Here is a 21,918-nt window from a genome sequence, read left to right on the forward strand (position 1 = left end):
AAGATGAAATAAATGACAACTTGGATGATAATATATTTGCCATTAGGGCTGAAAGTGAGCGTAAAGAAAAAAGAAGAAGTGCCAAGCAAATCTATGAGCAGGTATTTAGTGTGGAGACTTTCGCCATTTTGACTTCAAGCTTAGTAGATCTAGGTGTTGCGACTATTTATCCTGATGCTACTTTGAATTTGAGTGCACCAGTGGATTTGAGGCAGCTAGATATAGGAAGTGATGTTATTTGTCCTCCAGACACTAAGACTACTTGCACTACATCTAGTGGCTATTCTGTGAAAATTGCAATACAATCATTTTTCATTTTAAGAATTAAGTGTTTAATCTGTCCCATAATTCCATTGATGGCACGTTGGGGCATTAACACCCATTGATTCAGTTATAATAGTGCAAATCCAACCATTTACTTGGAGAAAACTTTATAACAAAAGTGACATTCAATAATTAAAAGAAAGTAAGAGGTTAAAGGTGTAATTTCAAGAATTTATTGGTTTTTCTTTTTTGAGAGAAAAAGAAGAATTAATTGGAGTTTGGTGATACAAAAGTAACTCAAACAGCCAATTGAGCAATTTCTTGGAAAGGTATGTGCTATGTCACAAAGACACACCATTTTGGCCATGCCCTATGTCACAAGGGCGCACCATTTCGTGTGGCCATTATTTTAATATTTTAAAATTTTAATGATTTTTTATTATTTAAATCCCATGCCTTCGTGTCTATGTATCTCTCCAACATAAGATACACATAAGCAAAATAACATTTATTAAGAAACATGATAACACTATTATCTACTAACAACTCCAAGGGAGCTTATTTATGCTGATTAACAGCTCAGGGTATATCATTACTAATGAGCTTATATTCAGTAGTAATGCTGAGACCTTCTTAAGGGAATTAGGCATTTCTGCCAGGGCCACCGAAGTAGAAGAGGTATCCATTTGTAGGTGTGGTGCCACCGTAGAGATCATAGTAGCTGCTGTTGGTAACGATTGGTTCAAGGGCAGTTGGTAGGACAAACGTATTGGCAGCACTCACACCGTAGAGACTTTGGAAAGAGCTTGATACGCCGAAACCACCTTGGCTAGGGAAATGGCCGCTTCCCATCTCTGTGCCAGCATGAGGGCTTGGTGTTCCGTAGACCTCCCCTCCCCAACTCAGACTGGATGCTCCATTTTCAAGATTCGTGAAAAGACTACCGGGCCAGTACCCAACGTTTGTGCCATTATAAGTCAGCCACCAATTGCCTGTTGCAGCATCCTAGGGCAACAATATAATATTCAAAAGGTTGTTGCTATATGTGCTTTGTGAAGGAGTAATTTTCATGCAAGTGCAATGTGATTGGACACTTCTAATGTGCTGCTGCACCTGATCACCCTCCATCTTTGAGATTCAGTGTGTTGGCTGTGGGGTCCAAGCAATGATGGCTAGCCACGTGTCGTTAATTGTTTTGAATTCAACATCTAACAGTGTAACACCATTAGGTGTTCTGGCGGAGAAGATGAGAGGATCAGGGGAAATGTGATTGCTTACTTTTAGTGTGCTGCTGCACCTGATCGCCCTCCATCTTGGAGACAGGGTGGGGCACAAAAAAAGAAATGATGGAGGGTGACCTGGTGCAGCGGCACACTTAAAAGTGTGCAATCACATTGCACCTGATATCAATTCAAGGAAGATGCATAGCCAGCCGCATGTCAATGTCTTTGCAGCATTATTTTTTTTTTTCGACAGAGAAAGCTGAGGTTAGGCATTTTCCTACCAGTTATACAACCATACTATTTGGGATTCGAACTTGCAACGTCCCAACACAAGGTGACGCGCACTAACTGCTCCTGCCAAACAAGCGGAGCCCCCCCCCCTTGATCTCGGCGGCATTTTTTTCCAGCAAAAGGCTTCCATTTCTTGAAAAGTGCTTTTGATATGTCTCGATCAAGTGCAGGAATGAAAGTTTGTGGATCTAAATTGTTTTATCGATCTGATTTATGCATCTAGAATTGTAATGTTTGATTATGTGCATTGTGCAACTAAAGATATGCCAAATAAAATGAGGGGAACCACCCTGACTTGATGATGAGAAGAAAGGGATTGATAATGTTCCAGTGCTTCTTACTTTGAAGATAACAAGGTCGATATAAATTTGATCGCCTTGATATGTTGAAACAGAAGATATCACACCGCCAGTCAGCACTGTACTACTCACTTGAACGAATCCCGGACACTCAAGGTTGTAGCATCCAGTGGTGTTGTATGCATCTCTCTGCAATTTTTGAGCATCACATTAGAAGACCAGGTTCGATATATGCACACGATCGAGCTGATACAAAAATGCATTTTTGTCAAAAAAAAAAATGATACAAAAATGCATTTTTAAATCATCCATCAAATAGTGTATCAACCATGCAACTCTTAACCATTTAATCAGACAATGAGCCTTGAACATTTGTAGGTATAGTGGCTCATGCATAGTTAATCCTTCCACACACACACACACACACACTGTATAAAGAGTGGGGTACTACTCACTGTCCAATATGTGAATAACCTTGTTTCAGCATCCCCATATAAATTTGTATATACCTGGCATGAGCATAAAAATGCTATATTTAGTGCATGGATGTACACATCATGCATGAAACTTAGATGATATATATACGTGACTATGTTTCCCATTCCAAATGATGGTCCATCAGACACAATTTGGTAGTGTAGGTGGACTAGGCCATTGATCTAAAATTACAAAGCTTTAGGGAGAGTTCAAAACATTTGGTTTATGAGAGCAGATCAAGTAAAACCGTTAATTTTTTCTATTATTATTTTTTTATAAAATAGAAAAACCACTGCTTTGGTATATGGATATCTTGTTACAGGCTGCATCTGCTCCCTGAGTACTCATCCTTACCCGCCGGAGATAGTTTCCTGTTGGCTTCGGCCTTGTGACAAAGGGCACACACCCTGGATATTGAACTCTTGACGTCCTTCAACAACTTAAGCTGACCCACCTAGCCAAGTGTGCGGAGCCCTTTGGGTCCAGCATTTTTATGAGTCATTATAGAACTTCTATACAAGTCATGAAAACTGTCCTTATGACTGATAAATGAGCTAAATGAATAGAGAATGTATTCTTCAAGCTTAGCTTGTTTTCTGCAATACCAACTTGAGATTGAGCCAGAAAGTACCTCATCACTAGCTAGCTGGCTCATTTGTGAAAAGTAAAACAGGAACAAGGAAAAGAATTGGAGCTAGCAAACATGTTTACACATTTTTTTGTCTAAAGCAAAGAAATGAAACTTATTGTATGCAAGTCATGCCTAGGGGTGGACCGGCCCGGCCCATTAGGCTGGTAGACTTAAACTGGCCGGGCTAGTCTGGCTCTGGATATATATAGGGATAGCATTTGATACCCTCTCCACTACAAGAAACCTATGAATTAGCGACAACCTAAATATGTCGCTAATCCGACGCTAATCCGTCGCTAAACTGTTTAGCGACAGATTAGTGTCGGATTAGCGACGGATAACTTTCATCGCGAATTTTTTGACGCTAAGTTGTGCCACAACTTATCCGCCGTTAATTTCGTCGCTAATTTGCGACGGATATGATCCATCGCGAGTCCTTCGCTATTTTAAATTAGCGATGGATAATATCCGTCGCTAATCCGTCGTTAAATTTAAAAAAAAAAATAAAAAAAATTGCTCGTTGTCGGCGCGTTCTCCGGCAGGGAGCAATTTTTTTTGTACAGAACCGGCATCGGGACGCTCTTCCGTAGCGAGCCAGTCACGGCTAGAGATGGGATCCGGCGAGGGAGACGGGATCCGGCGAGGGTCGTAATGGAGACGGGATCCAGCGAGGTAGAGGCGGGACAGGCGGTGGAGACTGCCGAGGGGCACCGCCGGGAGGAGCGGTCAAGGCAAGCGGCGTAGCCAGGGTTCACGGGGGAGAACTTGTAGGAGGCGTCGTGCTGGACGACGGCGCAGAGGATGGAGGTGCCATTGGTGCCCGAGCAATCTCCACCGAGAGGTGCCTGAGAATGGAGGATGGAGGTGTCGTTGGGCTGGACGACGAGACAGGGACGGAGGGATCGCTGCAGAGCGGCTACAGAAGTTGTGCGTGGTGCGAGAGGTGTCGTCGGGCTGGACGATGAGACGAGGACGGAGAGATCGCTGCAGAGCGGCTGCAGAAGCTGCGCGTGGTGCGAGAGGTGCCTGAAAGGTCGACCTCTGTGGTGTGAAAGGTCGTTGCGCATCGTCAAAGAAAGGTGGTGATGGTTTAAATCGAACGGGAGGAGGGAAAAACAGAGGGAAGAAAATTTTCGAACGGGGGAAGGGAAAATTTCGCGCCTCAGGCGAGACGGTTTTAAATCAAAAATTAGTGACGGAATTAGCGAGGGAATTTTTCCGTTGCTAATTAGCGATGGATTAGAGACAGAAAAATTCCCTCATTAATTATCGTTTTTTGTAGTGTTTTGGCGACGAAAAAACGTTGTCGCTAATCCGTCGCTAATTAGCGACGGATATATTTCCGTCGCTAATTTTGCAAATATTTTCATCGCTAATTTTGCAAATATTTCAAATGTTAGCGACAAATAGTTTTCGCTCGCTGATCCGTCGCAAATTTTAGTCGCTAATTAGCATTTTTCTTGTAGTGCTCGCGGATAAGGAAACCCCTAATTAGATCTGGTAGCCGAAAATGGATCCAATAATTGACCTGGTTTTGGTATTGAATAGCTTTCCGTCTGAATCTGAATCCAACTCAGAATCCGGTATGCAAAATCCAGTTAGGTTGGTTTCAGTACTGCTTACTTATATTCCATCCCAACAGCAAATCTCACTTGGGACTTTGTGAGAGTGGGGACCAGAAGTTTATATATATATATATATATATATATATATATATATATATATATATATATATATATATATATATTGATAACAGTAGTTACAACAATTAGGATAGGAACAGTGACCACAGCCCATATCCGTAAGAACAACAGCCGGAAGAGAAAGACAAGAAAAAACAGAAAACCCAGAAAAATCAGAAACGACATTAAGGTTGGAGCTAAAAATCAGCCCTTCGCTCCCCGATCCAATCCAATGGAAAGGAAGGCCACACATCTAGGTATCAAGTGAGATGTGTGGTGGGGATATATTAAATATAATCAATTCGGTTATACACTGCGACCCGATCTGCTCTTGCTCAATTCTTTGTGTTTACACCCCTAAACTGGCAGGGGGGTGTTTTCTTCAAGGGTGAGGTTCAGTGGACAAAGTATGATTACTAGAATGTGCTCTGCAATGCAATAATCCCAAATAATCCCACTTATTTAAATAAAGAAACCATAATAGTAAAAATGCTTACATGCCAACCAGCTTCAATAGTGTTAAGATCTCCTGTGTTATAGCTGCCATTTGTAACCCAGAGCTGAGCCAAGCTGAAGTCTCCTACCGCCGTCCGAGGGTTCCAAACATTCAAGGATGCTTTAGATCCATAGAACGTCCCTAATGTTCCCAATACAGCATGCTACTCCACATAATATTCAAATGATGAAGACATTATTATCTTGCATATATAAAACAGAAAAAAGTTTGTTTTTTTTTTTTCGGTTTGGTGATTATTTGAGGAGAAGCCACCATCATGGTTCGGACATCCAGGACACAGGCCTAGAGGTGTCATATTGACCAGAACCGGTTCCACTCATTTCCTAAGTCATCCTTATTTTTATACCCCTCTTTGGGATTTCATTGATGCAACTTGTTTCAATCAAATGGGACTCCATAGATGTGATCTGCATTGTCCATTTAGTTATGATCATCAACATTTGAATGGCCAGAATCTGACTTTTTTGCTGGATTTTTTGGTAATTCAAAAATCAACGGTTGAGAAAATACAAAAATTTGTGATTTAAAAAATCACATTTTTTCATTAAAAAAAAGTATGATTCAAAGGTCTATTTCTATTAAATCCCCCATGCTGAATCCATCTATGAGGTCAGATTTTATCAAAACAACCTGCATCAATAAGATCTCAAAGGGGTATGAAGGTGGGGGATGACATAGGGGATGAGTGGAACCAAATTGTATTGACTAAAGCCATATTTTGGTGTACATGGTATAAAATTCCTCGAGACACCCGTTTCTAGAGAGAAGGCTCTCCATCGCTGTTGGCCTTATGGCAAGGGATGTCCAAATTGGTTCCACCCATCCCCCTATGTAATCGCTATCTTCGTACCCCTCCTTGGGATTTTATTGATGCAAGTTGTTTTGATCAAATCGGACTCCATAGATGTGAACTACATTATTCATTTAGTGAAGATCAACACTTAAATCGCCGAAAATTTGAATACAAGATTTTTTTGGCGATTCAAAAATCAACAGTTGTCAAAGCATAAAATTTTATGATTTAAAAATTCATATTTTACGTTGAAAAAATACAATCCAAGGGTGGATTCTTATTATATCGATTATGCTGAATCCATTTATAGGGTCAGATTTGATCAAAACAACTTACATCATAGGATTTAAGAGGGGTATGAAGATGGGGGATGACAGAGGATGAGTGGAACCGAACTGAGGGATGTATACCCATGTATCAAACTAGTGAAAGAGAAGCTACTGTTATGGTCCAGGCATCCTCGGTACGAGGCGTAGTTTTGTGTTTGGGGGCGAACACTTTATAAGTGTTGGCCCCTTTTAATAAGGGAGCAGTACAATGCCCCCCTCTTTTTTCATAGGAGGCCAATAAGGACTCCAGAAATCACAAAGTCGTTTTGCATTGGCTTTGTTTAGTTAATTCTACAAAATCAAGAGCACTATTTTGGAATTACCTCATGCCCAACCGTAACGGCTTGATCATATTTAGATAGAGGTTGATGGTCATTTGGGGCCCTAAGGATGGGTATGGTCCCAAGGGGGCAGCTCCCACTTTTGCTCCATGGTTGGTGCGTAGCAGTTGAGGAAACATTGTTCCCTTCGACTAGCCCATTTGGATATGAACTTGGTTCCATCTGCACAAACAATAGTCATCTTAATTTATAAGATGATCAATAATAATAACTTTCTTGGCATTCAAAACCAAATATGTTGGTGTAAGCACTTCATTGTTATCTTTGTCTAAGACGGGAAAAAGTTCAACTCTCTCTCTCTCTCTCTCATTTGTTTTGGCTTTTGCTCTTGTTCAGTTCATGGGTTCAACATTTTGTTGATCTTCATGAGTGGTAATGTTGTATTTCTTTAGGCTCTCTCTCTTTCTCTCTCTTGCACGCACTTATACAATGTTTGAGAACAAGTACTGGGTATGAATCAAGCTGGAGTTGGACTTAAGCCACAACTAAACAGAGATCAGTTTTATGTGGACATTGAACAGTTAAACACCAATCGCATTTTTGTTGTCTTTGGCTTGAGCCAATGATCCTTCCTATCCAACTTATTACATCTTTGGGTCACTTAATTTAATGGTTTACTATATGCACGGATTCATTTGCATATATTTGGACACAAGTTGAATTAGAGTTTACAGATATTTATGTGATCAAAATTTATGTTTTATATATACTCACCACAGAGTTCCATGAAATATTATATATATAGGGTAATGGGTACGTGCTAAATAAAATATGCTAAAATGAAACGTGCTAAATGATTTTTTCAAGTTTTTTTATTTTATTTTTACATTCTGACCGTACAGATGTCATCTATGTACTTAATTTTATAGGAATCAACTCTTGAAGTGATTGATTCTGACACATGGGTGGTTATAACGTTTGAAAAAAATCAAACAACAAACAACAACAACTACGCCTTCATCCCAAAACAATTGGGGTCAGCGATATGAACCAAAAAAAGAAATTCATTTTGGGTCTTCCACATGAATCCTTTTCCTCCAATCATTTCTATCCAATGCCATGTCCTCAGTGAGGTTCAAAGCATTCATATCCTTTCCTATCATCTCCATCCAAGTCTTCCTAGGCCTACCACAACCTCTTTTAACTAATATATTTTCCCATTTCTCCAACCTTCTAACTGAAGCATCATTAGGCCTTCACCGAATATGTCCAAACCACCGTAAACGATTCACTCGCATCTTATTTTCAACGGGTGCAACACCTACCTTCTTATGTATCTCCTCGTTCCGAATCTTATCTTTTATTGTATTTCCACACATCCATCTAAGCATCCGCATCTCAGCTACACTCATTTTTTGAATATGATGTCTCTTGGCAGCCCAACATTCCGTACCATATAGTAAAGCGGGCCTAATAGTCGTCCTATAAAACTTTCCCTTCAACCGCAATGGCATTCTATGATCGCACAGCACTCCAGTTGCACTTTTCCATTTCATCCACCCAACCTTTATCCTATGATTTACATCTCCATCAATTTCTCCATACTTTTGAATGATGGATCCCAAATATTTAAAATAATCATTCACCGGTATTTCTTGCTCACCAAGCTTCACTACACTTCCATCACTACTTCGTTGCTTACTAAACCGACATTCCATATATTCAGTCTTACTCTTACTCAACTTAAAACCTCTAGCTTCCAATGTCTGTCTCCATAATTCTAACTTAGCATTAACCCCAGCTCTAGACTCATCAATCAAAACAATATCATCAGCAAACAACATACACCACGGTACATTTTCTTGAATTGATCTCGTAAGCTCATCCATCACTATCGCAAATAGAAAAGGGCTTAAAGCAGATCCTTAATGTAACCCAACCGTTATCGGAAAATTGGTTGTCACCCCTCCACAAGTGCGGACATTGGTTACTACTCCTTCATACATATCTTTAATTATACTAATGTACTTGAGAGAAACACCTTTCTTCATCATTGTCCACCAGAGAACGTCCCTAGGTACTCTATCGTATGCCTTCTCTAAATCAATAAAAACCATATGCAAATCTTTGTTCCTCTCTCTATATCTTTCTATAAGTTGTCTAAGAAGATGTATAGCTTCCATAGTTGATCTTCCAGGCATAAAACCAAATTGATTCTCCGATATCATGACAACCTTCCTCAACCTAGACTCAATCACCCTCTCCCAAAGTTTCATAGTATGACTCATGAGTTTTATACCACGATAGTTTGTGCAATCTTGTATATCACCCTTATTCTTATATAAAGGCACCAAAGTACTCTTCCTCCACTCATTAGGCATCTTATATGTTCGCCAAATCAAGTTAAAAAGATTTGTCAACCATTCTAAACCTTTCTCTCCCAAGCATTTTCAAGCCTCGATAGGTATACCATCTGGGCCAACTGCCCTTCTTGATTTCATTTTCTTCAAAGCCTCTGCAATTTCTTTCTTTTGAATCTTGCGCATGAAGTCACGATTTATCTCATGAAAAGGAATGGAGAAGTCTCCAAGATCTTGAGCATGACTATCATTAAATAGCTTATCAAAATAATCTTTCTATCTCTCCTTAATCTCCTCATCTTTGACTAAAACCCTTTGCGTTTCATCTTTGATACATCTAACCATACCCAAATCCTTCGATTTCCTATCTCTCATCTTTGCAAGCCTATAAATATCCTTTTCGCCTTCTTTGGTATCCAACTTGTCATAAACCTCCTTATATACCTTAGCCCTCGTGTTTCGAACTACTTTTTTAGCTTCCTTCTTTGCTATCATATACTTCTCCAAATTCTCATTATCACGACTCTTACTTAGATTTCTATAACACTCTCTTTTAACCTTAATAGCTAATTTGACATCCTCGTTCCACCATGATGTATCCTTACCTAGTGGTGCACCGCCTTTAGACTCACCCAATACCTCCTTAGCCACTTTTCTCATGCCACCCGCTATCTTATTCCATATTGATTCTGAATCCTCCTCGAGACATCAATCAACTTCCTTAACTACCTGCTCTACAAGCATTCCTTGTTTAGCTCCTTTCAGTGCCCACCACTTAATTCTAGGATCTATCCTATGTCTATTCAACGGTCCAAAATCTTTAGAAAATTTTTAGGATCCAAATATCATTTTTCACTGAAAACACATAATGCAAGTGTAGATTCTTCGTAAATCAACTATGCCCAACCCATTTAGCACGTACCTCTCTCTCTCTCTCTCTCTCTCTCTCTCTCTCTATATATATATATATATATATATATATATATATATATATATATATATATATATGATTGTAAGATGAATTTTAGCATATTTCAAAAAGGGTATGGAGTGTGGGATTTAGCATGAAACGTCCATGTACTTGCATGTGCTTGCCAAAGCAAAGTCAAATTAATCTCTCGAGTTCAATTTGTTAATTTTAATGGACATAAGGAATCATGGATAAAGAGCCTGCCTTGGATGATGAAATGGTTAGGGTGGTTCTTGGAAAGATGGCCAAACTGTTAGCTTTTATGGTCTTGCAAGCCTTAATTTGATGTATATTCATGAATTAAATGAATAAAATTTTGTTTTGCAAAATTCATTAATGAGTATCTACGCATGATGAAAATCGAATGTGTAGTGGGCTACAGATAAAATTGTATGCTTCTAAACATTTGTATGCATGGAGGATGGGAGTTGATTGGCACATAATATTTTCTGCTGCCAAGACTGCTTGCGAGGAGGCATAAATGCCAAGTAGCAAGACCCTAACCTCAGCATTAATATACTGCATTTGTAACTGGTCTCACAATTGGAATTTGGGGTGAACTCAGGTTGAGTTAGGATGTGACGGTACATTATTTATGTTAAGCAATAAGAGTTATTAGATTTGAGGTACTCACTAAGGATTTTACTCAGTTGATTTGCTGAAAATATCTATTATTGAACTAGGGATATTGGCGGTGGACCGACCGAAGGCGGTGGACCGACCGAAGGCAGAAGACAAGGTCTCCACCCCCGCCCTGTCTCAAAATTATGCCCACCATCCCCGCACGGGTTTTGATTTTAACCTTCATCCCTGCCTCATGTCCTCCATCCCCCGTCCAAACGGGGCAAGACCCTATTTCCCCCCGGTCCACGGACATCCCTATATTGAACCTGAAAAAGGCATGTAAGTACACGTGTTTGAGACCCACCACTAAACTTTCAATTAGCCTGGTTCTTATTAAGACCTTGATAGGATAGTAGGTGAATTAAAGTGCTCAAAATCTCTGAGACAACTTGAATGGATAGATCAAGTTGAACTCTGGTACATGCCAATCATGGTTAAATTAATCACATGACATGGAACTGGGTGATCCAATATTGTGATCCACTCATGGTTCTTGTTTCAATGAGAGCTGTGGATCTAGCCATTTAGTTTATTATGCCATTTTTTTCTCAAAATTTGTTTGATTTTATTGATTTCTTAAATTTTTCTAAAATAAGCCCAGGTGAACATGGGTTCTTGGACCAATTGGATATAAATTGATTCAAGTTTTTCCTTTTTTATCCATTTTATATGTGTTATCGTGTAATTCTTTTGTTTCTTAAGTCTATTTTATAATAATTAAAATAAATAACTTGGATGTATTTGTGGACGAGTGTTTAGAGAAAGATGGTTAAGATAGGGTCTCCTATGATGTTCAGAAGTATGTATATCCTATTTTACTCATATTAAGTCTAACTTAAAGAGGGATTAAAGAGAGAGGAAGAAAAGATTGGTGTGCCTTAGAGGTGATGAAGCTTCTCCTTCCCTATCCTTTTAGAATCTCCCCCTACCTAGGGTAGATGCCCAAAGCTCTTGACCGATTAAACCATGTTCATCAACAACTAGGCTGATAAACGAACCGACCAGCTCATGATGACTCAACCCGTCCGGGTTGTTTATCAGCCCTATCAACAATCATCTTTATGCATGTTCTGGCAAGTCAAGCCACAAGCAACTCGAATTTAGTTTAAATGAGTTGAGCACGAACACGGGTTGTTCAGCTCGGCTTGGGAGAGCTCATATAGATAAAAATATATATTTTTTATGTAAAATATATATTTTAAGTGTAATATATAAAAAGAATAATCCATAATATAAAGAGAAGGATGAATGAAAAAAATAATGCAAAATATATACATAATATATGAACTATTAAGTGTAATATATATATATATATATATATATATATATATATATATATATATATATATATAACATGGAATGTTTTCACATTATCCAGGTTGACTATACTGATTAATTAGTAACTTACTTTGGGGCCTCTCTCTCTCTCTCTCTCTCTCTCTCTCTCTCTCTCTCTCTCTCTCTCTCTCTCTCTCTCTCTTCCGCGCTAAACATCCCTCTGCCGAGGGCCATCGATCATCTCTCTCCAAAGATCGAAGAGATCGTCCAGAGAAGCTGCTGCAAAAGAAGAATGTTGCCCATTGGAAGACCGACCCAACATCCGAGCACGGTCTCTCTCTCTCTCTCTCTCCGTCTCACCCATCTCCTTCCTCCCTTGACGTTTTGCCTCCTCCCGGCCACCTGAGTGAAAACCACCAGCACCATCTCCCTCCTCCCGACCACCTGACGTTCTGCCTCCTCCAGCTTCGTACAACCTTCCTCCACAGCTGTGTTGCCACTGCTTTGCCCGGAAGATGCATTCTCACTAACAAGCTTCCGGAAGATTACCCTTTTCCTCTGTCTCTGTCTCTCTCCGTCTTGCCAACTACCCTTTCTCCCCTGCTCTCTCTTCCTTCATCATCTACCAGAAGCCATCGTGTATTTCCATCTGAGGGCTGCCGTAAACCACTGATCTAAGTGAAACCCTCACCCGACACCACTTCCCCCCTCCCCCTCTCATCCGGTTCCTCCTCCGGCCACCGGTGCGTTCCGGCCGGTGCCACCCCACTTCCCCATCATCCTCCACCAAGCCAGCAGATCCCTAAATCTCTCGGTGTTGATTCCCCTCTGTTTCCCGTGTCACCCCACCCCCCCTCTTTCTATTGGGTTGCCGGGCAATCCATCCGACCACCCCCAGTCCACACCAACATTCTGATGACTTCTCCAACCGGTGCATTTCTCCGTACTGCACTCTTTCTCTATGAAAAACCCTAGCAATCACGCCTAGTTTCCCCTTTTGAATTAGAGCACCTCACGCCCTTACACCGCGTCATCCTCAGCCAGGAGAGCGTTCAGCCTCGACTGCACCACCAACCCCATTGTCTCGTCGCTGCAACCCTCGGTGCCCAAAGAGCTCTGGTGGATTCCCTGTTCCTGTTCGAGAGAAAAAGTTTCTTGTCTACCGCCTTCAGATCCTCCCGCGCCTTCATCACGAAGGCATCCTTGTCGAAGCAGCAGGGTAACTCTCTCTCTCTCTCTCTCATCTCTCTCTCTCTCATCTTTCTCTCTCTTTGCTGATGATGAGAGGCAAGTTGCGGGGGTCGGATCGATTTTGGAGTCTCTCGTTTAGTCGGTCAATTTCGCACAACAAAAAAGCTCTCTTGGAGTTAGCGAAGGGTATTAATGCTTGGGCCTTCGCGGTGTCGCTCCAGAAGTGGGGAGTTTCGGTTAGGGTCCCGTTTAGGCTATCTTAGGGATTCTTCTTATCATTATCTGGGTTCTTGGTCCGCGGTTTGTGTCGACGAGCGCTTGATATAAGGGATGTTCAGTGGTTTGTCAAGTCTCTTCACAGGGAAGCTTTGGAAGAAAATGAGATTCAAGGGTCGCTCAATGCTCCTTTCTTTCGGCCCTACTCTAACAAGGATGTACTAGAGGGGTGGAATCTGGTTTGGCCGACGTGGCAACCTTCTTTCTGCAGCCTTAGGCGACGGGCGGATACGTGTCGTGCGAAGCCGGGAGACTGGTGGTGTACTGTCTGTTTCAATCGCAACTTCCGTTCAAGAGTTTTCTGTCACAGGTGTGGCTTGGATCGTTCGAAAATTCGTCATATTATTTTCCTCTCCGGCAAGTCTCACATGCCGGAACCTTCATCACACGCCAGGCACCGGGTCCATGACCCTCGTCGACCTGTTGTATCTTTCAGTGATGTGGCGCAGGTGTGTACCATGGAGGCAGGTACCTCTTCATTTTCGGCGGTTAAGATAGGTTCGCTTTGGGTACCGTTGAAGGCATCCAGTGTCGTCTGTCCATCCCATGATGTCGGTCGTTCGTCAGAGTTATACCACTCGTATCCTAAAGCGTCCATCGAGAAGCGTCCTTCCAAGCCGACAATCTCTCTCATCTGCCCTGATGAATTAATGAGTAAAACTGCTTTCGAGATGGAGTGTGGGTCCACTTGCGTTGAGAATTCTTCGGGCTCTATATGTTCATCCAGTTTGCCTCTTCAACTATTGGGTCACCAGGACGATCTTGCTTCTGGGAGTTGTGCTGCATCTGTCGCCCATGATGGATCCTGGGCCCGTTCATTTTTCGATCATCATGAGAGCTTGTGTTCAGTCGATTCTATAATTCGTATTCTGACGATATTCCTACCATGCAAAGGTGTCCTGGTGTGCATGGGGTCTGCCCCAACGTGTGTTTTGGGTTTTACCTGCGTGGTCTCGTTGTCACCTTGCATGCTGCACTCAACTCACTTTTTGAGTTCGGCGGACTGCTTGCCCGATCAAGACGGGGGTTGTCCCATGGAGGGTATCGGAGCATCGGTTCAGGGGAACTCGGGGGCCTCCTGCTTGCAACCAGTGCATCCAAAACCTTGCCCAGATTCGTCAAGTTCGGGGGGTGAGTCGCAGGGGGTCGATGACTTGTTTGACATATGGGGTATGTCATTCGTCGAGGCTGTGCAGGCACTAGGAGTGCAGATTTCAATTGGGCAGCTTTCTTCGATCCAACAACAGATTGTTCCTCGAGCACGATCGGCGGTCAGGGTCACAAATAGTCTTCGTAGAGCTAAATCATTGGCCCGTTCGCAAGCCCAGATTCAAGCAGATGGCTCCAGCTCAGTTCGACGCTCAGCCAGGCAAAGGCGTACTAGGGTGTTGTCTGATTATTTATCATGAAGATGTGTATTTGGAATATTAGAGGCATGAATTGCCCCCGTAAGCGGTTGTTTTTAGCTAATTGGATTAGGTATGAAAGTCCGGATGTCGTTGCAATTTGTGAAACCAAAATGGAGGATATTCCATTAACAGTGGTATCTTTCTTATGGAGAGGTGCGACATATGCTTTTAAGCCGTCCATTGGGTTCGCTGGGGGAATCCTGGTTCTTTGGAAAGCTTCTCTTAAGGTGACGATAGTAGATATTGGTCTTTATTCAATCTCCCTTTCTGCAAACTTGTTGTCGTCGCTGCAAGATGTTGTTCTCACCTTTGTGTATGGTCCTATCGTGTCTACTTCGCGACCAATGTTTTGGGCTGATTTGGATCGAGTTCTGGTTACATTTGGAGCTCTTCAGTGTTTAGGAGGGGATTTCAATTGCCTGTTGTCCACGCAGGATTCTAGTTTACCGGTTCTTCTCAACCCCTCTGTTAGGGGTTTTCAGGAGTTTGTTCAGCGGAATCAACTTTACTCAGTACCTCATGTGGGGGAGCAATTCTCGTGGTCAAATATGAGGTCTCGCCCTTGCTTGCGGATACTTGATCACGTTTTTCTCTCCCCAGAACTATTTCACGCAGTTCTGGATGTCACTGCTTGTCTGCTGCCACGGACCATGTCCGATCATGGACAAATGACTGTTTCGTGGGGTGCAGGCTTCAAGGCGTGTCCTAGGTTCTTCTTTGAGGAATGGTGGCTTCAGGTGCCAGACTTTTAGCAGTTGGTAGGTCAATCGTGGGCTCAACCTGCTACGGTATCTTGGGTGGCCATCCGCATCCACGCTAAGCTTCTTCGTCTTCGGAAACGTATTAAGGAATGGCTAAGTTTTAATAACCTGAACAAGTTTAGGTTCATCGGCCAGTGGGAAGCCGAGCTCTTCGATTTGGCCCAACGTCAGGTCGATCTTGTTGGTGTACCGGAGGGTCAAGTGCTTCAGTTGCAGGAGCGTATCGTCGTACTCTCTGTTCTCGTTGCAGAATGGAGAGCACGAGATGAGCTTAGATGGAAGTTGAGGGCTAGAGTTGCATGGTTGGCTAATGGCGATGATAATACACGATTTTTTCATATAAACGCATCAAATAAATACAGTAAGAACCAGATACTCTCGATCGAGATCGATGGATGGCAGTTTGGTCCGCATAATTGCCTGCCAGCTATTACTTCTTATTTCTCCAGGTTGTATTCGGCCGACTTAGGCGTCGGGGGTGTCATCGGCGATATGGGCTATAAGCGGTTGGCGGCAAACCAATCTGTTTCTTTGCAGGTTAGATTCACTGAAGTGGAGATTTCGAATGCTATTAGCGAACTATCGGGATGGAAGGCACCAGGCCTTGATGGTTTTCACATCGACTTTTTTAAAGCATTTTGGTCAAGTGTTAAAACTGACCTGCTCCACTTGTTCGATGAATTCTATCGTAATGTGAGGTTGCCTAAACCATATCATGTGGCAGTCATCTCTTTGATTCCTAAGAGGCAAGGGGCGTCAGACATATCCAACTTCAGGCCGATTTCGGTGATGGGTGCTCTGTATCTCATTATATCTAAGGTGTTGGCTAATCGATTGCGCGCTGTCATTGATCAACTTGTTTCTCCGAACCAGGGTGCTTTTATTCCAGGTCGAAGTTTGCAAGGATCTTTTATTTGTGCAACTGAGCTTCTTCACTCTTTATAGTCGACTGGATCACCGCACTTTATGCTAAAATTGGATTTTCACAAGGCTTATGACAGTCTGGCATGGAATTTTCTGATTGAATCTCTAACAAATATGGGGTTTGGCAGCTGGTTTATAGCATGGGTTAAGGAGTTGGTCACAAAATCCGTATCATCAGTTTGCATCAATGGAATGAGAGGGGAAGAATTCAAGTTGGCTAGAGGTGTACGACAGGGTTGTCCTCTAGCACCTATCCTTTTTAATATCGCGGTAGATGGTTTACTTATTCTCATGAAAAGGGCAGAAGAAACAGGCTTCTTGGAATCCTTGGGCATTCCTGGTTTTGTTGGTCACACAATTCAATATGCAGACGATACTTTAATATTTGGACATGCGAATGTTAATCAAATGTTCAGGTTGTGCTTCATTATTAAAGTCTTCGCTGCAATTTCAGGCCTTCGCCTGAACGAGAGTAAGTGCGCTCTGGTCTTACTCAATGCTGACCCTCTTCTCCAATCGGCTGCTGCAAGGATCTTCAACTGCCCAATATCCGACCTTCCTGTCAATTTCTTGGGTCTATCATTGCACTCTCTGCAGCCAGCAGGAACTTCTACTTGGATGTCTACCATAAAGCTGGTGCAAGGGAGATTGCAGGCTTGGAAGGCTCGATATTTATCTTTTGCGGGACGAGTGACGCTCATTCGCCATGTTTTAGCCAGATTACCAGAGTTTCGAATGAGCATGTCTATTATACCGACGATAGTAGAGCAGACAATTAACTGTTTGCTTTCGCACTTCCTTTGGTCTGGGAATGTGTTGCACAAAAAGTACCCGTTTGTTTCTTGGCAACAGATCGTTTTCCCGATGCAGCGAGGCGGCTTAGAGATTCCTGCTCTGAGAAAGAGGAGCATCGTTTTAGTCTTGAAGTGGGCTTGGGAAGCTTCCACATCTCAATCTTCTTGGGCTACGTTTGTTAGGCAAAAATATGGTAGTCTACATGAATCCCTTCTTTCCACACCCAGTTCAGTGTGTTACTCGTCCCTCTGGCTGGAGTGGCGGAAGACACTTCGATCCTTCAGTGGCAGAGATCTTAGGCCGGTCCATGGCCTGCCGTGGCTTCACTGGGCCATGGCGAGCAGAGATAGGTTCTCCATTAAGCAAGTTTACCATTTCTTGTTGCCGTTCGGGATGGACTGGTTTCCCAGTGATTGTATGTGGGGTAAGGGGCCAGCTCCAAGCGCAAAATCTTTGGCGTGGCTTGTGGCTCTGGATCGTGTTCAAACCCAAATTAATGTCAGGAAACGGGGGATTCAATTTCCAAGCATGTGCGTTCTTTGCGAGAAGGCTGTAGAGGACACGACTCACCTATTTTGGCTCTGCCCGGTCGTTCTAGACTTATTTTTTCAAACTTGGGGTGCGCCACCTGTTCAAACTCGTCTGTGCTTCGTTATTCGAGACCTCTTGCTTGGTCCCAGGATTGTACGACACAAAAAAATGAAGATTATTGTGGCGGGTTTGATTGCTTTCAGCATGGTGGGTCATATGGACCGAAAGAAACGACATCTTTTTCAGGGTCATCAAATTCGATTTCGGAAGGCTTCGGCAACGGGTCATGTCTGATGTGTATCTGGCTCTTAAGTTACATAGTAGGGGGGAGGGGCTGATCGGATTGTACTCTGATCTATGCACAATCACCATCTAGATTGTGGTTGTTTTGCTCTTATGTTTCTCTTTTGTCTCTCCCATCCAATATTCTGTTGGATGTATTTTGGTAATGTTGAATGGTGAATGTTCTATCTCTCTCTCTCATAAAGATGTGTACATCAAGGTTTAGTATCACAAACTCTGGAGCAATATAATTAATTAAAATCTAGTGTTGCACACATATATAGGTGCCTAGTCTTTATGGCAAGCTCACATTTAGCGCCTGTGTTTTCAATTACTTAAGATAAATGCTTACTTTTGCAAGAAATTTCTTAAACAAATGTTCAAGTTACAAATCTAATTAACTCTTTAAAATGACTGTTTTAACCTTTCCCTTTCTTTAAATTATTAAATGCTAGTTCCATAGCATCTCATTTTTTGTAGCCACAATTTAGGGCAAATATAAGTAATTTCGGACTGTATTATTATATGAAGTCATCTGCAATTTCTTAAAAAATTATCATTTATATCAAATATTTGGAAATTGAGGTGGCTAAACGTAAATTCACCACATATTAGCTGCCTCTATATAAATTACACTAAAATTTATTTTAAAGAACAAGATACTATGTCTGTGTCATAGTGACAATTCAACGTTTTTATCGGCAATTTCTTGTTTTTCAAGAACTTGCGAGAAATTGAAAAAAATCCTTAAATCTCACTTTTTTTTGGCAAAATCTCGGCAATAAAAAATAAATTCAAAAAAATAAATTTATTTTTTATAAGAAAATATTAATAAAAATTATTTAAAAATAAAAATACACAGTTTTATTGCAATAAATAGCCGTTTAAACCGTAAATATTGCATTTAAATCACGGTATTTATGTTTTTTTTCATAAATCTTGCGATATTTTGAAAATCTCGCGAGAAATTGCCGTTTTAAACTTTCAGGCAATTTCTCGCGATATTATCTTGAGATTTTCATAAATCTCGCGATATTTGTCACACTGGTCTGTGTGTGTGCATTCCCGCACGTATCACATGTGAAAATCATGAATAAATAACATCCATATGAGGCAAAAAAACCTAATGAATGATACAATAGAAAATAAAAGAAGAAAAGAAACCTGGATGGTGTGATTCTTAAGTGCTGGGTGGCCAAACGCAGGTTGACTGTAAATATCTACACAATCGATCACGTCTCCATCTTCACTCTACATGCAAAAAATTATGTCAAAAACGATCGAGTATACGCTACTTAATTAATTCTGAACTAAAACAAATTTTGTTTGTTATAATCTCTCAAAGAACATCATGAAAGTGGTATGATAGATACACAATGGTTACCTTGATGGTTTTAAGAGGAGGTTTTCCTGCATATAATCTTCTTCCGATGCACATTGTCACATTCAAAACAAGAAGCAGTAGGAGAAGTATCAACTTGTTCCCACGAGGATCCATAATTCAAGTCTAGGTATGCAATGCTTTGTGCCTTTAAATAGAAATGTTACAACTGGGGAGATTGGATTGGGTTTATATAGATCTACAATGTGGACTTGCACTTATAAGTGACTTTGATGATTTTTTTTTCTTTTCCTAACAAGTCAATTCTTGCTACATATAGTTTTTTCTATATTAGCCTTTAAAAAGTACCATCTTGCACGTCACACTAAAACTTGATAAACCAAGAGAGAGAGAGAGAGAGGAAAAGAAATCATGTGTTTCATAGTAATTGATGTATTACCTTCCTTAACCATTTTTATATTTGATCAGCATACCAAATAATCTAACATGAGAAGTGAGGACATTGACTTGATAAAAAAATAGAGAAAAAAAAGGAACCATTTGTTTCATAGTAATGGACACGTCAGCTTACCAAATAATCTAACATGAGAAGTAATTGAGGACATAGACTGAGTCTAGAATTGGATAAGACTTCACTTGTATATGTATTGTTGATATTTCATATGTTCATTGCTATATCCCTTATCGATTTTTAATATGCTTGATGACATGTGTATTATCGGTTTTTAATATTCCTTATCGATTTTTAATTGATATCATGCAGTTCTTATAATTGATAACCTCCCGGTTGCTGTTCTCACCATGTTCTCGTTATCTTTTAATAAATTTTACTTTTATTTAAAATAAATAAAGGTGTAAATGGACCTAACCTGCTTTATCTAGGTCCACTTTGCACTTCAGGCCAACTAACTGGGTCATGGTTGGTCTGTGTTTGAGCCCACTTAAGGCCCCGATGACTTGCAATCTTTTGGCATGAGTTGGGTTTTAGGAGATGGACCATTCCAAATTACACTTCCCATTATGGCCAACGTTTAGGGCCAACCACAATCTCATTTGAATTTTAAGTAATAAAAAATCATTTAGGGCCAACATTTTGCCCCTAATTTCAAATATGGGCCACATGCTTCTGAAATTTCAGATATGGGCCAAAGTTTTTCTGAAAACTGTCAAATAGGAACCTATGTCATCACCCATCATATTGGAAAACGTGAGTTGTTTTTTGGTTTGTATGTTGAAAAAGTGCTTACTTATCCTCATAAAAATAAAAATGTAAACCGTGTGATCACGATTGCAATTTGACTTGAACAGCTTAGAAACAGTCATTCAAGTAATGGACACCCTAACATTAATACCATCAAGTTGGACGTTCGATTTGTGGATAAGTGAGGATAGGACAGCATGTCCAGTCCTGTACTGTCTGCAGACAGGACAGGACACGTTGCCCTGCCTTGTTCAGGTGCCCTAAAAAAAATCGTGCGTTACTTTCATTTAATATAAACTTGCACTCAAACTGTACATTCATTCAGGAGACACATGTAGACACTATGTTACACGTCATGTCGTGCAGCACGCTGGTCACATGCTTCTAAGCGAGCGTGCTGACTCTGTCAGCACCGTTTGAGTGAGGTATTTTAAAACAATACTGGCCCTTTAAAAATGTGTTTTATTTCTCTAAAAAAATGTGTTTTGTTACGGACAAAGGAGAGATGACATGAGGTCACCAACGTGTGCCTTGTCATTATTCTTTTTTTTTCTTTTTTATGAATTCATACACTATCGTATGAGAGAGTGAGGGAGAGAGACGACTGGAGATAGTCGTTAATTCATATAATATGAGCCCATTTCTCTCTCTTTATATATATATATATATATCACTAAAATATAAGAACTGAAATATGAGAACTAGAAATATAAGCATTTTAACAAAATTTTTTGTAAATCAAACTACTGGATGTACTTGGCAGTGAATTTGCTAGGAATCAACTGTTGGATAGTGTATTTTCTATGAAAATCTGATTTTTTAATGCTTGAATATTTATGATGATTATGAGTCATTGATTTTAAAGCTTTAAAAAATCTTATTTATGCATCAAAATCAGGTGATTCAAGAGCCGGTTCTTATAAACAAAGCATGTAGATCACATTCTTATGATTGGATTCAAGAGAAAACAAAAAACAAAAAAATTATGAAAATTGTGGTTATATTTGTTTAATGGTTTTTTTAAATATTTTTTATTTTATTTTTAAATTCTAAGTATATAGGTGTGATCTGTGTACTTGATTTTAAATTCTGACTATATAGGTCTCGAAAGCAGATCAAGTCATGCTCTTTTTGGATCATGCCAACATTGGCCGTCCGTTTTGTATTTAGAAAAAGCTATAAAGTCG

General features: G+C 40.7%; 1 protein-coding gene across 1 annotated transcript; it reads right to left on the reverse strand.

Moving 5' to 3' along the window:
- Window positions 1–906: 906 nt before the first annotated feature.
- LOC149827284 (protein neprosin-like) lies at window positions 907–13,099 on the reverse strand. Its single transcript, XM_090018484.1, has 7 exons — window positions 13,044–13,099; window positions 12,380–12,518; window positions 6,830–7,009; window positions 5,365–5,526; window positions 2,533–2,586; window positions 2,120–2,266; window positions 907–1,269 (listed from the first exon to the last, which is right to left on the reverse strand). Exons 1-7 carry the CDS (start codon window positions 13,097–13,099, stop codon window positions 907–909), a joined length of 1,101 nt encoding a protein of 366 aa, XP_089874610.1.
- Window positions 13,100–21,918: the final 8,819 nt, after the last annotated feature.

This window comes from Nuphar pumila, chromosome 10, assembly GCF_984573655.1.
Source record: "Nuphar pumila chromosome 10, dmNupPumi1.hap1.1, whole genome shotgun sequence".
Classification (NCBI taxonomy): Eukaryota; Viridiplantae; Streptophyta; class Magnoliopsida; order Nymphaeales; family Nymphaeaceae; genus Nuphar; species Nuphar pumila.